Source organism: Salvelinus sp. IW2-2015, linkage group LG7 (genome assembly GCF_002910315.2).
Source record: "Salvelinus sp. IW2-2015 linkage group LG7, ASM291031v2, whole genome shotgun sequence".
Taxonomy (NCBI): domain Eukaryota; kingdom Metazoa; phylum Chordata; class Actinopteri; order Salmoniformes; family Salmonidae; genus Salvelinus; species Salvelinus sp. IW2-2015.
This window is the reverse complement of record NC_036847.1, coordinates 4,733,962-4,749,642: the sequence shown is the minus strand read 5'-3', so window position 1 is coordinate 4,749,642 and position 15,681 is coordinate 4,733,962. Positions and strand designations below refer to the sequence as shown.

The 15,681-nt window shown below is 43.6% G+C and overlaps 1 protein-coding gene across 7 annotated transcripts in view; it reads left to right on the top strand.

Moving 5' to 3' along the window:
• The window catches only part of LOC111966890 (death-inducer obliterator 1), a 70,303-nt gene that overhangs the window by 32,825 nt on the left and 21,797 nt on the right, over positions 1-15,681 (top strand). For all 7 annotated transcript variants that reach the window (XR_011480162.1, XR_011480164.1, XR_011480163.1 and 4 more), the window contains exons 3-6: positions 1,089-2,253; positions 2,444-2,669; positions 2,826-3,065; positions 3,300-3,477. Coding sequence is in view for 3 of the 7 variants with exons in the window: in XM_070444372.1 (XP_070300473.1) it covers positions 1,089-2,253; positions 2,444-2,669; positions 2,826-3,065; positions 3,300-3,477 (1,809 nt within the window). In the remaining 4 variants the exon portion in view is untranslated. The remainder of the gene's footprint in view (positions 1-1,088; positions 2,254-2,443; positions 2,670-2,825; positions 3,066-3,299; positions 3,478-15,681) is intronic.

Sequence of the window (15,681 nt, the reverse complement as noted above, 5' to 3'; positions counted from 1 at the left end):
TGCAWGGGCCGCGGCTTTTGTGGAGCGATGGGTAACRATGCTTCGTGGGTGACTGTTGTTGATGTGTGCAGAGGGTCCCTGGTTCGCGCCCGAGGTCGGGGCGAGGGGACGTACTAAAGTTATACTGTTACATATATCTTGTTTGGTCTCTATTGCCGTTGTCCTGGCTGGAGGAAGGGTCAGTGAATGGGGRGGTGCAGCGTGAGGTAATACAGAGTGTGAGTGCTTCTGAAATGGAACGTTTTATGCGTTCTTCAGACTCTCATCCTCACAAGAACGTCCTGGGAGAATGCACTCTGAGCATGAGAGTTTGGAGCACGGTAGAATGCATATTGAGAAACATCCAGTATCTGTGCATTGGTTCGCTTCACGCTGTTACAGCTTGGTAGCCAGGGCACCAAAGCTGCGGAAAAGTTGAACCAAAGCTCTTAGTTGTTGCGGAAATTGACCAGCTATTTTACCTTTTTATTTAAACAGGGAGTCACCATTGAGACCAGGACCTCTTTCGCAAGGGTGCCCTGCACATACAATTCATAGACAAAATCAAAATCGGACAGTACAAAGCAAACTAAATACAGCACAACAAACGATCAAGAAAAACAGCCACATTCCTCAGAAAATAGTTCCCTAATCAATATTTTAAATTGCCCAAGCGTCATCCACAGCTTATTGCAGTGTATTTKGCAGTTGGTTCCAGCAATGAGGTGCATTAAAACTAAAAGCRGATTTGCCTAATTCGGTGGAGACCCAAGGAACCTCGAGGGTTAACCAACCTTGTGAGCGGGTTTGGTATCTCATGTTTGTTTAAATTCTGTAACAACGAAGTTAGGTAAGTTGGAAGCTTGTGTAGTAGGGCTTTGTAAACGAAAAAGGGAGTAATGAATTGATCTGCAGGACTTTAAAACAGGGTGCTGTGGTGAGTATTAAGACTGACCAGTGATAAAACGAGTGGCGCTATGGTAGACGGCATCCAAAGGTTTAAGAGTAGTGACTGCTGCTTGATGTTTATACTGTTTACTTTCTGCATCATACTGCTACCTTTTTAAATCTAAGGTTTTTCCATCCCTGCTCTTCTCKTCTTGGTGTAGAGGAGCACAGAGGCGATGGTAATGCAGAGCAGCAGGTGGAGGGGGCCGAGAGGGGTGCTAGGCCGACCATCAGCGAGTTCAAAAAGACCTGGGGCTTCAGGCGGACCACGGTTGCCAGAAGAGAGTTTGTGGGATTGGATGAGACTGAAGATCCAGAATCTCCGCCCCTACCCACACGTCGGGGCAGAGGCCGCCCGGCCCAGACCTATTCAAGACGTGGGCGAGGGGGGAGAAGGARCGCCCCGGCTGACCTGGAGCACTCCGAGACGGGCTCCCCTACTCCAATGGACAGGGAGCCTGCCTCAGAGGCCCTAGAGCCCTGCCCAGGTGCCAGATTAGACCCCTCCTCTTGGCGGGACTTTGGATCTGCATTCAGCACGGCTTTTTCCCTACTTGGGGAGAAGAAAGAGGAGGACAGGACCACGGCTGCCCCTCCTAGCTATGGGGGTAGTGGGGACATGGAAGCTGCCTCCAGTATAGAGGAGGACAGTGATGAGCTGACCCTGAAGCAGCTTCAGGAGCGGCTGAGCATTAGGGGGAGAGGTGAGGCCAGAGGCAGAGGGGTCAGAGGGAGAGGCAGGGCTAGGGGAAGGGGTAGAGGGAGAGGGAGAGGACGAGGGAGAGGTAGGGGGCGTGGGAGGGGTAGGAGGGTAGAGCCAGAGTCGAGCACTGCAGATGAAGAAGAGGTGATTTTTGTAAATGAGTTGGAACAGCAGCAGGTGTATCAGCCTCAGGAGGAGGAGAGGGAGCAGAGTCCCGAGGAGGCTGTTGTAGTGGTTGAACCGCAAAGCCCTTCTCCTTCTCAACAGTCCAGCTCAGAGTCTATGCCTCCTCTCGAGTCTGATCCAGAGCCAGAGACAAAAGAAGAAAAGCCCAGCCAATATGATAATGTAACAGAGGTGGAGGAGGAGGAGAAAGTGGAGGAGGAGGTGGACGAGGTGGAGGAGGAGAACGACGAGGTGGAGGAGGAGAACGACGAGGTGGAGGAGGAGAACGACGAGGTGGAGGAGGAGAAGGACGAGGAGAGGGACGAGGTGGAGGAGGAGAAGGACGAGGTGGAGGAGAGGATCGAGGAAGAAAAGTCAGATTATTCTAGCATATCGGACAGTGAGGGCTACAACCCCAATGCCCTTTACTGCATCTGTCGACAGAGGCAGAATAAAAGGTATGTGTGTAGCGTTGTCAAGGACGATATTTACCTCTGAAAACAAGCAAGCCTAATGTTGTTGGTATCGCAGCACCACATCTCAGCTCTTTCCATCTGCCATACTCATTATTTTGGATGGTTATGGACTTTAGTTAATTGCTGTTCTTTAGCTGTCATTTTCTTATTGCCCGTTTGATTCCTTGTCCAGGTTCATGATCTCCTGTGACAATTGTCAGGAGTGGTTCCATGGCGACTGCGTTGGCGTCAGCGAGACGCATGGCAGCAAGCTGGAGAGGAGCGGACGGGACTGGATCTGCCCCAACTGCACGAATAAGAGCCAGAGCCAGCCAGACCCCCAGCAGAGCCACCCTGACTGCCTGACACTGCCCTCCTCTGGGGAGGAGGAGAGAGTGCATGAGGAGCAGGCCAGTAAGGTGAGAACGAACGTTTACTGATTCCTTTGCGAGGAAGAATGGAAATCAATKCTAGTTTGTAGTGTTATTTGGTTTCCCTTGCTTTGTACAGCCCATTTCACAATGGTATTTAGTTGCAAGTTTGAGATCTAGGCTGACAAGCGAGTCTGGTCCTAGGAKGCTGTGGCGCAGGAGGAGACTGAAGTGGTTGCTGAGGCTGAAATGGAGACGGACAGTTCTCTGCCCCAGTGCATTGGCCCAGGGTGCAGTATGCACGCTCTTCCCGACTCCGTTTACTGTGGCACAGACTGCATCCTCCGGCATGCGGCTGCCACTATGAAGACCCTATCTGACTCCAAAGAGACCAATGCCGAGCAAAGCCCACAGAGTAGAGCAGCAGCCAAACCTGGCCCTAAGGTACCCAGTGCCTAAACTTTTGGTCATTTTTTCCATTTTTTTCCTGCATCTTCTGCATGTTGTGCTTGTTTCATTTTGCATGTTGTGCTTGTTTCATTTTGTTGATGAATGTGTGCCGAGATTACGTTTGCCTTAGAAACAGATAAAGCTGCCACTTTGACTCACTCACACAGTATTAGTTAATTAAACCCCAAATTAGCTGATGTTGACCTCCTGTGAACATTTTGACCTCAGGGTCAAAGGTCGGCTAGGATTCCCCAGAGGTTGTCGGCGGAGCGGCCCGAAGAGGAGAAGGAGGCTGAAGAAGTTGAGGACAAGGAACCTGACACATCTACATCTCCCTTATCCTGCAACCCTAGTCTCACTGCAGTACAGGCCACATCCATAGAATCATCTATGTTTTACAAGTCGAGTATGTATCACTCACAGCACATCCATATCCAACACATACAGAATACTTTACTTTCACTCAGTTGGTATTCATCAGACAGCAGCTATAACGTTACCTCTGCCATCACACAATCTTTAGGTGTAGGGATACAAAGTTATTTGCAGTAGTCAGCAGCAGTGGGTAATTGTACTATAAAATGTTTTTCTTCAGCTAGTTGGAAACATTGAAAAAGAAAACCAGCCAAACCAATCAACAATCCAAATTTACATTTCCTCAGTTACTAGATAGTAGAAGAATGTTTAGTATAGTTGGGTTCAGAGATGATTCTACTTCAATACCACCATTTTTCTACAGTCCAGTATTTCAATAGTTGTCAATGTTTTTATTTGACAAATAATACATCCGGTTCAATAAGAGCCTTATACGGCAACAAAATATAACTACAAGGTACAGGCTGATGCGTCAGTCTTACGAATACTAGTAAATACTTCACACAAAATTACTAATGCACAGAGTATTGTCCCAGGGAATARATAATAGGATACACAAGTTGCACAGATAGAAATCACTGCTTGATGGAAAGCGCAAAACATTCACTGAGTGACACATGGATATGGTTTTAGTTCGAAGCAGTTAGAAAACAAACATTCCCTCTGAGTCAAAGAAAATGAATGTTTGCGCACTGTGTCCAAACACAAGGCCTCTCAAGTCATCCAGTAGTGCCTGATATGGGAAATAGATTCCCATAATTCAACCATGGATGAAAAACACAGGCGATACAGATCAATGCGGGCAATAACACATTTTCTGCCTCTCAAACCAGAGCAGTTGAGCTTTTGGAGGAATTGGTTTGAACACTTTGTGCAATGGAGTTGGACCAGTTACCGGGGGAGTATACAGAGGAATATACAGAATCATCCAGTTTTGCTTATGATTAGATTTATAGAGCAATGTAGAAGAGGCCAAGGATTGCCACCAACCTCCTCCTGTGGCTTTCATGTAACCTGTCTTTTCATATCAGTGCTCATGGAGGAGAGAGGACGAGCGCCACGCACCTGCACCTTTGTCCATTTTTGTAATGAAACWTTTTTATCTTCAACGACCCGCAGTGTCATACACACACATACACAYGGGACGCCAACACACACAGACACACTGTACAATCAGACTAGTGCTCATGAAGGAGAGTGGACGAGGAGGGAGGAAGCCATTCTAGACTATTGAGAGGCATTACTCTTTACGTGCAAGATCGAGCTCATCGTCACATGACTAGCTTCTTCAGCTCCATTYCTTCACTTATAAACCACGTCTACAAGGCTGTCTTTGCAGTTTTAAAATAAAGCTTCAGCTATTCATCAAAGGAAAGGATGATGACATTCACCTGAGCACCAGAGACTTCACTATCTATCCAGACATGGGGTTTGTTTTCAGAAGCATCTGTTCATAAAGGGTACATTTGTAGCTTATACGTGTGGTTGGAAGAAAGCTACMATTTTTTGGCAACTTTTTGCTACATCCCCAGAGAGCCTTTTTAATGTCAAGTTGTCGCAAAGTGCTTGGCAGTAACCTGGCCTAGAACCCAAATGACAAGCGGAACCACAACAGCAAAGGGGGGGAAATAAAATAAGCCTCGAGGTTAACCAGACTGAGGGGAGGCCCATCCTCCTCTGGCTGTACCAGGTAGAGGTTACATACATTGTACTCGTATGTTGTTCAGAGAATACAAGTAGGGATAGACTGTTTTCCGTATCTGCGAGACGCATACAGTTAAGGACCTTTTGGCCAGATAGTTGTCCATAAAAATCGTACGTTTTTGGTTGTAGACATTGCTGACRCAGCATGATGGGACAGAACAATATGTCGGGCCAATGTGGACGCATCAGCGGGTAGGGTAAAGCAGCAAGGGAGGGAATGGGGCAGTAGAGCAGCATCTGGAAGTGTTGGTGGAAAGCTGTCTGTAATAATAGTAATTGTGTACAACAAAGGCAGTCCCACCCCCGTGCTTATGTTCGCTTTTGCACCTTTTCCATACCAGACCATTGACATGTTCAGTGTTGTTGAATGTGGCCTTGATTTGGTTGTCACCTGGATATGCATGATAGGGTCTCTAGATACATTMTTGAGCACAGGTTTCCCCTCAGTGACTTTGAACCTTTCCACCCTGCCAAAGAAATTGAGAGTTTGGACATTGGTCCTTTTCACTAATGTCCACAGAGGCACTTGGTCTTCAAGGGTCCTCTGCTTTGCCCTCTGGTAATGCTAGCCCTTTACCCGTGCCACTTCAGATTTAGTATTCAAAAGAGTACTCATGTTCCGCAGTGTGAAATGGTCTATCAGATGTTTTCCCAACACATTTCTGACTTCTCACACTCGCCAGCAACTAACATGATTTTACAGGTTCTAGTTAGTACATTTAGCAAAAAAATGTCATATTGCAGTACATGTCATTTGTTGATGAAACACAAACTCAAACAATTCAAAAGGGTAACCTTTTTTTTATTGTATTTTTTTTGGCCCTGTGTGGTCTTCAAACTTCTTCTTTTTAAGGGGAACTTTTGTCATTTTTTATAATGAAGAATTTTGATCTTCAACAACCTGGAGTGTCATTCAAAAATACAGACACACACACACACACACACACACACACACACACACGAGACTTCAACACACACAGACATACTCTACATTTAAGACACTCAAACCAGAGGCAAAGAGGAGTCCATGCAAACAGGGACTCGGGAGAGATAGCAGAGCAGTTTTTCAGCTGCAGCATGGAGGCCCTGAGAGGATGACCAGATGCCAGGAAGGATTTCCCACAGGATCCTGACAAGCAGTGAATGACAGACACATTGATTAATTTCAAWGAAGAAGACTGAAGTACCTAGCTGGCCAATTTCACTGACGTGCTCAATACTGAAATGCCTGACAGATCAGCAGGAGTTGTAAAATGCTCCTTCCAATAATTCCTTTTTGGAAATCACTTATCACTCACAAAATGACAGTTGCTCCTTTGCTTTACCGTTGGGTTATAGGTTATAAGCAACTGGGATAACGTGCCTCAATGAACATCTGTTTGAATCCTGCACATGAATGGGCTTCAGTGAAGTGTGTGTGTGTGTGTGGAGTACAGTAAGTTGTTTAGTTAGTGTCAGTTCACACATGGAACAACGATGGTTCCCAGTTACACATTTAGTAACTTGGTTMAGTACACAAGCATTATTCTATACCATCGAAGGATCCGCCACACAACAGACATGCATTTCATGTGCATCTCGTTTCTTTAGAGTTTTTCCTGTGGTTACGTTTTTTTATTTTTGGCAGTTAAAAGTCCTGAACACATCTGCCACTTGCATCTGAGGAAAGCAACCTCATTGCTAATACCCTTTCAATGTGACCACAAGTGTCTCCCATCAGCCCTCACCATTCATATGGCAAAAATAGTTATACATGATCAGTTGAATTTTGAACATCGATCATGTACGTGTCAGATTCACATACAAGTTATTAATCAAATGGTCATTTTATGCAATCATACCCTAACTGGTATTTTGCAGAGGTGGACTGCGTCATGACCAATCACGCTACCTGAGATGACTTTTGACTACCACTACTATGGTAGGACACAGACTGAGACATCTARCCCCAGACCAATACCTCATATACTGTATTTAGTGACGAGCAAAATGTAGGCCACATTCAAATAACCCCTATCCTTTACCACCTYAGTTTGTTCTGATCTGAATGAACTATAGGAATGCTAGGTGGAGCCCTCCCCATTTCTTATTTTGCCAATGTTACTCAATACTTTAATGGGGGCTCCAGGAGGTGTGCACCTGCTTGGTCCTCATGATTAAGGAAAAGTGGTATTCCTTTAGTGTTGGCAGATCTGAATGAACTGGATAGGTGTAGCTAAGCATTATGGGTATTTTTYCCCCCCACATTCTGCTTTCTGTTAAACAGTTATAAATACACATGACCAAAAGTATCGGTCGAACATCTAATTCCAAAATCATGGGCATTGATATGGAGTTGGTCYYCCCTTTGCTGCTATAACARCCTCCACTCTTCTGGGAAGGCTTTCCACTAGATGTTGGAACATTGCTGCGGGGATTTGCTTCCATTCASCCACAAGAGCATTAGTGAGGTCGGGCACTGATGTTGGGCGATTAGGCCTGGCTCGCAGTTGGCATTCCACTTCATCCCGAAGGTGTTCGATGGGCTTGAGTTCAGGGCTCTGTGCAGGCCAGTCAAGTTCTTCCACACCAATCTCGACAAACCATTTCTGTATGGACCTTGCTTTGTGCACGGGGGAATTGTCATGCTGAAACAGGAAAGGGCCTTCCCCAAACTKTTGCCACAAAGTTGGATGCACAGAATCATCTAGAATGTCATTGTATGCTGTAGCATTAAGATTTYCTTTCACTGGAACTAAGGGGCCTAGCCCATACCATAAAAAACAGTCCAGACCATTATTCCTCCACCACCAAACTTTACAGTTGGCGCTATGCATTGGGATAGGCAGCGTTCTCCTGGCATCTGCCAAACCCAGGTTAGTCTGTCGGACTGCCAGATGGTGAAGCGTGATTCATCACTCCAGATGTTTCCACGTTGGCATTGCGCATGGTKATCTTAGGCTTGTGTGCGGCTGCTCGGCCATGGAAACTMATTTCATGAAGCTCCCGACKAACAGTTMTTCTATTGACGTTGATTCCAGAGGCAGTCTGGAACTCTATAGTGAGTGTWGCAACCGAGGACAGACRATYTTTACGTGCTATGCGCTTCAGCACTTGGTGGCCCCGTTCTGTGAGTTTGTGTGGGCCTACCACTTCGTGGCTGAGCCGTTGTTGCTCCTAGATATTTCTACTTCACAATAACAGCACTTACAGTTGACCAGGGCAGCTCTAGCAAGGCAGAAATTTGCCGAACTGACTAGTTGGAAAGGTGGCATCCTATAACGATTGAAAAGTCACTGAGCTCTTCAGTAAGGCRGTTCTACTGCCAATGTTTGTGTATGGAGATTGCATGGCTGTGTGCTTGATTTTTATACACCTGGCAGCAACGGGTGTGGCTGAAATAGCCCGAATCCACAAATATGAAGGGTTGTCCACATACTTTTGTATATATAGTGTATCTGCCATTTTATCTTCTCTTCTTGTTAAACTTGTTAAACACAAGCACCCTCTACTGGCCAGACATTAGAATAGCTTTTCAACAGTGCACTCRTACTTTGTGTGTCTGGTGTTCTGCTATGCTGAGAATCTAGCACATTCACATTCTCCCGAGCAAGTGTCAGGTAAAAATCTCCAATACTAATACTTCAATGACTGTGACAATAAGATGTTTATTCCTGWAATGTCCTCATTTAATTTCCGGATAGCGTTTTTCTGCCTTAGACATATCAGATGCTGTAAAAGTCCAGAGAAAGAGATGATAAAACTACACACAATTTAATGCCCTGGTCGTAATTAGTTTAATTGTTCATTATGGCCTGTATATCCAAGTCACTTGATTGCTGCAAGGTTGCAGTTTCATTCACTTTGCTAATGTTACTTTTTAAGAATTAAGCGTACAGCTGATTTTAAAGCAACTATCTAAACAGATGCCTTAAAGACATACTTTAACCTCAATCGGACTAATTATCATATGAAAGTCTGATAAAGTGCATAAATTGTCATCTGTACGATTCATCTGTACGTCATCATTATAGCCTTGATCAACATTGGGTGGATTGGAAGTGACCTTATCTAGATTATCCTAAATAGTAGAGGCACAACAGGATCCGTTTAGAATCTCAACATACCCTTACCGAAAAAACAGGCTTCTGGCAAGCAGTTGTGGTAAATMTTTTGGATAACTTACCATTATTTTCACATGCACATTAGTTTTTGGGCTAACTGTTGCTGCAAATTTGCGTCGACTTCTGAACCTCTGGGAAACTTGTGGCGAACATTGKACTGTTTGTTGCAAACTCAGTATGACTATGCAAATTAGATCAGGTTTTTGGTTGCTGTGTGTTTACATTTTAATGTTATCTACACTGAACAAAAATATAAACGCAACATGTAAAGTGTTGGTTTCATGAGCTGAATAAAAGATTGCAGAATTTTCCATACACACAAAAAGCTTATTTCTCTCAAATTTTGTACACAAATTTGTTTACGTCCCTGTTGGTGAACATTTCTCCTTTGCCAAGATAATCCATCCACCTGACAGGTGTGGCATATCAAGAAGATGATTAAACAGTTTGATAATTTCACAGGTCACCTTGTGCTGGGGAAAACAAAAGGCCACTCTAAAATGTTCAGTTTTGTCACACAACACAATGCCACAGCTGTATCAAGTGTTGAGGGAGTGTGCAATTGGCATTTACTGTAGGAATGTCCACCAGAGCTGTTGTCAGACAATTTAATGTTAATTTCTCTATCATAAGCCACCTCCAATGTCGTTCTAGAGAATTTGTCAGTACGTCCAACCAGCCTCACAACCGCAGATAACGTGTAACCATGCCACCCCAGGATCTCCACATCCTGCTTCTTCCTCTAACGGGATGGTCTGAGAGCCACCAGGACAGCTGATGAAACTGTGGGTTTGCACAACCAAAGCTTTCTGCGCAAACTGTCAGAAACCGTCTCAGGGAAGCTCATCTGCATGCGCGTCGTTTTCACCAGGGTCTTGACCTGACTGCAATTTGGCGTCGTAACCAACTTCAGTCGGCAAATGCTCACCTTCGATGGCCACTGGCACGCTGGAGAAGTGTGCGCTTCACGGATGAATCCCGGTTTCAACTGTACCGGGCAGGTGGCAGACAGCGTGTGTGGTGTCATGTGGACGAGCGGTTTGCTGATGTCAAACGTTGTGAACAGAGTGTCCCATGGTGTTGGTGGGGTTATGGTATAGGCAGGCATAAACTACGGACAAAGAACAAAATTGCATTTTATCAATGGCAATTTGGATGCACAGAGATACCATGATGAGATCCTGAGGCCCATTGTCGTTACATTCATCCGCCGCCATCACCTCATGTTTCAGCATGATAATGTGGCCCTATGTCGCAAGGATCTGTACAAATTCATGGAAGCTGAAAATGTCCCAGTTCTTCCATGACCTGCACACTCACCAGACATGTCACCCGTTGAGCATGTTTGGGATGCTCTGAATTGATGTGTACGACAGCATGTTCCAGTTCCTGCCAATATCCAGCGACTTCGCACAGCCAGTGAAGAGGAGTGGGACAACATTCCACAGGCCATAATCAACAGCCTGATCAACTCTATTCAAAGGAGATGTTGCGCTGCATGAGGGAAATGGTGGTCACACCAGATACTGACTGGTTTTCTGATCCCTACTTTTTTTTTTTTTTTAAGGCATCTGTGACCAACAGATGCATGTATGTATTCCCAATCATGTGAAATCCATAGATTAGGCCCTAATGAATTTCTTTCAGTTGACTGATTTTCTTATATGAACTGTAACTCAGTAAAATCTTTAAAATTATTGCATGTTGCGTTTATGTCTTTGTTCAGTATAGAAAGAAAATCAGCCCTAGCAGATGTCATTGTGTGCTAACATACAGTGAGACGCTTCCTCTGTTAAGGAGCATCCTGCACACACAAAAGGGGACACTTCAACAAAAGCCTTGGAGTAACAAAGAGTATAGGGGTCATTTTTACATCAATATAGAGATTGAAGCGAGAACAGCTAAAGCGGCGCTTGAACCAGCGACCACTGTAGTTAGAGGACAATTCAAGTGTGCCTGTGCCATAATGTTCCAGACCTCATGGCGGGACCCATAATATACTTTCTGGTATATACAGGCAGGCTCCAATATCAGTGATCATAAAAGGGGGCCACATGGCTGAAGGAAAGATAAATGAATGTACTGCATGTCCCTCCAAGACGGGGGTCTACCATTGCTGGCAGTCGTACTTGTCGTGTCTCCTTGGCACTTCATTGATCAATTTGTGTCATCGATTAGCCATCGACCACCTGAAAATCCAGGTTTCAGTTTCTTATGAAAAGGGAGCGTATACTGCGTCCAAGTACTAGTTTTGTGTACCTCTGCTTTATAATGACAGGAGATGAATTAGGAAGTTAGAATACACACTAKCTGTATGGAACAAATCTGTCATGTCCAGTGGTGTCACTAGGGATTTTTCACTGGGGGCAGTTTGAAAGCACCCCTTCGCAAACACCAATCTATGGTGTGCATGTACTAATGGTCTCTTGGGGGTGCTAGGCCTATTTTTGAGGAGGCTTCAGCACTGTCAAGCACCTTGCTGGAGCCGACCCGTTGCCCTTTCTTTTATGATGCATGTAACCAAAGATGATCTATTATATTGACAAGTAACCGCTCTAACAATGGAAATACATGTCCTCAAAGATGCAATCGCTGTACTGTCTATGATGGAAACAGGCAGGATGAGCCGAGATCAGGTGGGACCATTCTAGACAATGAGAGGGCAAATACGCGTGTGAACAACAGGCACACCTCTGATACAAAGTTGTCTTTTAAAAAGTTGCCGAAATGCCACGTGCGCCCAATTTATATCAGTGCATTCGTAAAACAAACTAAATATTTCGAAACTTCTGTTCAATCAAATATGCCTCACATAGCAAATTCGCAACTTTTTTGTTGTTGACCAAATTCTATACTCATTGACCACCATACAAAAATCCCCCAGCTGGCACATAACATTCTGAGAACCATATGTTTCTTAGAGCTTGGTGAGAGCGTGGTTGTCCTATGGTTATTTTGCATACAACCAGCCCACAACATCCTGGGAATGGTGCAGGATGATTGCTTGGCTTTTGGAACATTCAGCACATTTAAGGAACTTGACCAAAAAATGTATTGGTATTTCATTACTTTAACAGAATTTTTCCTGAAAGTTCAAACATGGTTACATTTCATTTAAATGTTTGTAATGTTCTAGGAATGTCATCCAACTGTTTTGAAATTGGGAATGTTCACAAATAGTTCAGAGAACATTAAGAAACAACGTTCTTCTGTAAAAAAWKTTAGTACTTCAGCATAACGTTTCCTACAAGTTTACTCATGGTTCTATTTAAACTCATGTTCTCAAATTGTTYCAAGAACGTAAAGAAACAATGTGGGAATTTCAGTACTTCGAGATAATATTTCCTCATGGTTCTATTTCAAGTAGTTTTCTCCAATTGTTTATAGAACGTAAAGAAACAACGTTCTTCTTTGGGAATTTCAGTACTTTAGCATGATGTTTCCTCATGGTTCTATTTAAAGTTCAGAGAATGTTCTAAGAATTATATACCATGACGAGATCCTGAGGCCCATTGCCGTGCCATTTATCCGCTGCCATCATTGAACATGTTTGGGATGCTCTGGATCGACGTGTATGACAGCATGTTCCAGTTCCCGCCAATATCCAGCAACTTTACACAGCCCTTTTGTCCATGTGCAATGTTTTCCCACTCCTCTTCAATCAACAGCCTGATCAACTTTATGTGAAGGAGATGCCGCGCTGCATGAGGAAAATGGCGGTCACACTAGATACTGACTGGTTTTCTGATCCACGCCTCTACCTTTATTTAATACAGATGAATATCTGTATTCCCAGTCGTGAAATCCATTGCTTAGGGCCTAACAAATTTATTTCAATTGACTGATTTCCTTATATGAACTGTAAAATCTTTGAAATTGTTGCATGTTGCGTTTATACTTTTGTTCAGTATAATAATATCTTTATTGTCCATTATACTACAAATACAGTGCATTCGGAAAGTATTCAGAGCCCTTGACTTTTTCCACATTTTGTTACTTTACAGCCTTCTTCTAAAATTTGATTTCATTTGGTATTTTATTAGGATCCCCCATTTAGCTGTTGCAAAAGCAGAAGCTACTCTTCCTGGGGTTCACACAAAACATGAAACATAATACAGAATGATATAATACAGAACATCAATAGATAAGAACAGCTCAAGGACAGAACTACATTAAAAAAATGAAAAGGCACATGTAGCCTACATATCAATACATACACAAACTATCTAGGTGAAATAGGGGAGAGGCATTGTGCCGTGAGGTGTTGCTTTATCTGTTTTTTGAAACCAGGTTTGCAGTTTATTTGAGCAATATGAGATGGAAGGAAGTTCCATGCAATAATGGTTCTATATAAAATACTGTACGCTTTCTTAAATTTGTTCTGGATTTGGGGACTGTGAAAATGTCTGACGGTGGCATGTCTGGTGGGGTAAGTGTGTGTGTGTCAGAGCTGTGTGTAAGTTGACTATGCAAACAATTTGGGATTTTCAACACACTGTTTCTTATATTAAAAGAAGTGATGCAGTCAGTCTCTCCTCAATTCTTAGCCAAGAGAGAATGGCATGCATAGTATTTATATCAGCCCTCTGATTACAATGAAGAGCAAGACGTGCTGCTCTGTTCTGGGGGTGACCAAGAACCCGATGGTCACTCTGACAGAGCTCCAGAGTTCCTCTGTGGAGATGGGAGAACCTTCCAGAAGGACAACCATCTCTGCAGCACTCCAGCAATCAGGCTTTCATGGTAGAGTGGCTAGACAGAAGCCAGTAAATATTGTCGGGAACTGGAACATGCTGTCGTACACGTCGATCCAGAGCATCCCAAACATGCTCAATGATGGGAGCGGATAAATGGCACGGCAATGGGCCTTAGGATCTCGTCATGGTATATAATTCTTAGAACATTCTCTGAACTTTAAATAGAACCATGAGGAAACATCATGCTAAAGTACTGAAATTCCCACAGAAGAACGTTGTTTCTTAATGTTCTTGGAACAATTTGAGAACATGAGTTTAAATAGAACCATGAGGAAACTTGTAGGAAACGTTATGCTGAAGTACTAACATTTTTACAGAAGAACATTGTTTCTTAATGTTCTCTGAACTATTTGTGAACATTCCCAATTTCAAAACAGTTGGATGACATTCCTAGAACATTACAAACATTTAAATGAAATGTAACCATGTTTGAACTTTAAGGAAAAATTCCTCAATAAAAGGCACATGACAGCCTGCTTGGAGTTGGCCAAAATACACCTAAAGACTCTCAGACCATGACAAACAAGATTCAATGCTCTGAATGCCAATTGTCATGTCTGGAGGAAACCTGGCACCATCCCTACGGTGAAGCATGGTGGTGACATCATCATGCCGGGTGGATGTTTTTCAGTGGCATCGACTGGGAGACTAGTCAGGATCTAGGGAAAGATGAAAGGAGCAAAGTACAGAGAGATCCTTGATGAAAATCTGCTCAGGACCTCAGACTGGGACGAAGGTTCACCTTCCAACAGGACAACGACCCTAAACACACAGCCAAGACAACGCAGGAGTGGCTTCTGGACAAGTCTCTGAATGTCCTTGAGTGGCCCAGCCAGAGCCCGGACTTGAACCCGATTGAACATCTCTGGAGAGACCTGATAATAGCTGTGCAGCAACGCTCCTCTTCCAACCTGACAGAGCTTGAGAGGATCTGCAGAGAAGAATAGGAGAAACTCCCCAAATACAGATGTGCCAAGCTTGTAGCGTCATACCCAAAAACTCTGTAATCACTGCCAAAGGTGCTTCAACAAAGTACTGAGTAAAGGGTCTGAATACCTATGTAAATGTGATATTTCAGTTTTACATTTTTAATACATTTGCAAACATAAAAAAAATAAAAATGGTTTTGCTTTGTCATTATGGGGTATTGTGTGTAGATTAACGAGAGAGAAACTATTGAATCGATTATAGGATAAGGCTGTAACGTAACAAAATGTGGAAAAAGTCAAGGGGTCTGAATACTTTCCAAATGCACTGTATATATTTTGACCATGACAGTTTACAATCTAAGGTAACGCCAAGTAATTGAGTCTCCTCAACTAGTTCAACAGCCACACCATTCATTACCAGATTCAACTGGTAGTTTTTACAACAACAGGTTGTCAATAATATCAAAGGCTGCACTGAAATCAAACAGCACAGCTCCCACAATATTTTTATTGTCAATTTCTTTCAACCAATCATCAGACATTTCTGTTCATCAGACATTCATTGTTGGCATTCCCTACCTACGTTTGCCTACTTTGCCAATCATTCAAATTATTATCAACATCAAATGGTTATGTGATGAAAAAGCCATCTGATTCGATGAAAGATGGAGTTGAATTTGTCTTTCTGCCCATAATTTCATTTAAAGTACCCCCCCCAAAGAAATCCATAATTATTTATATC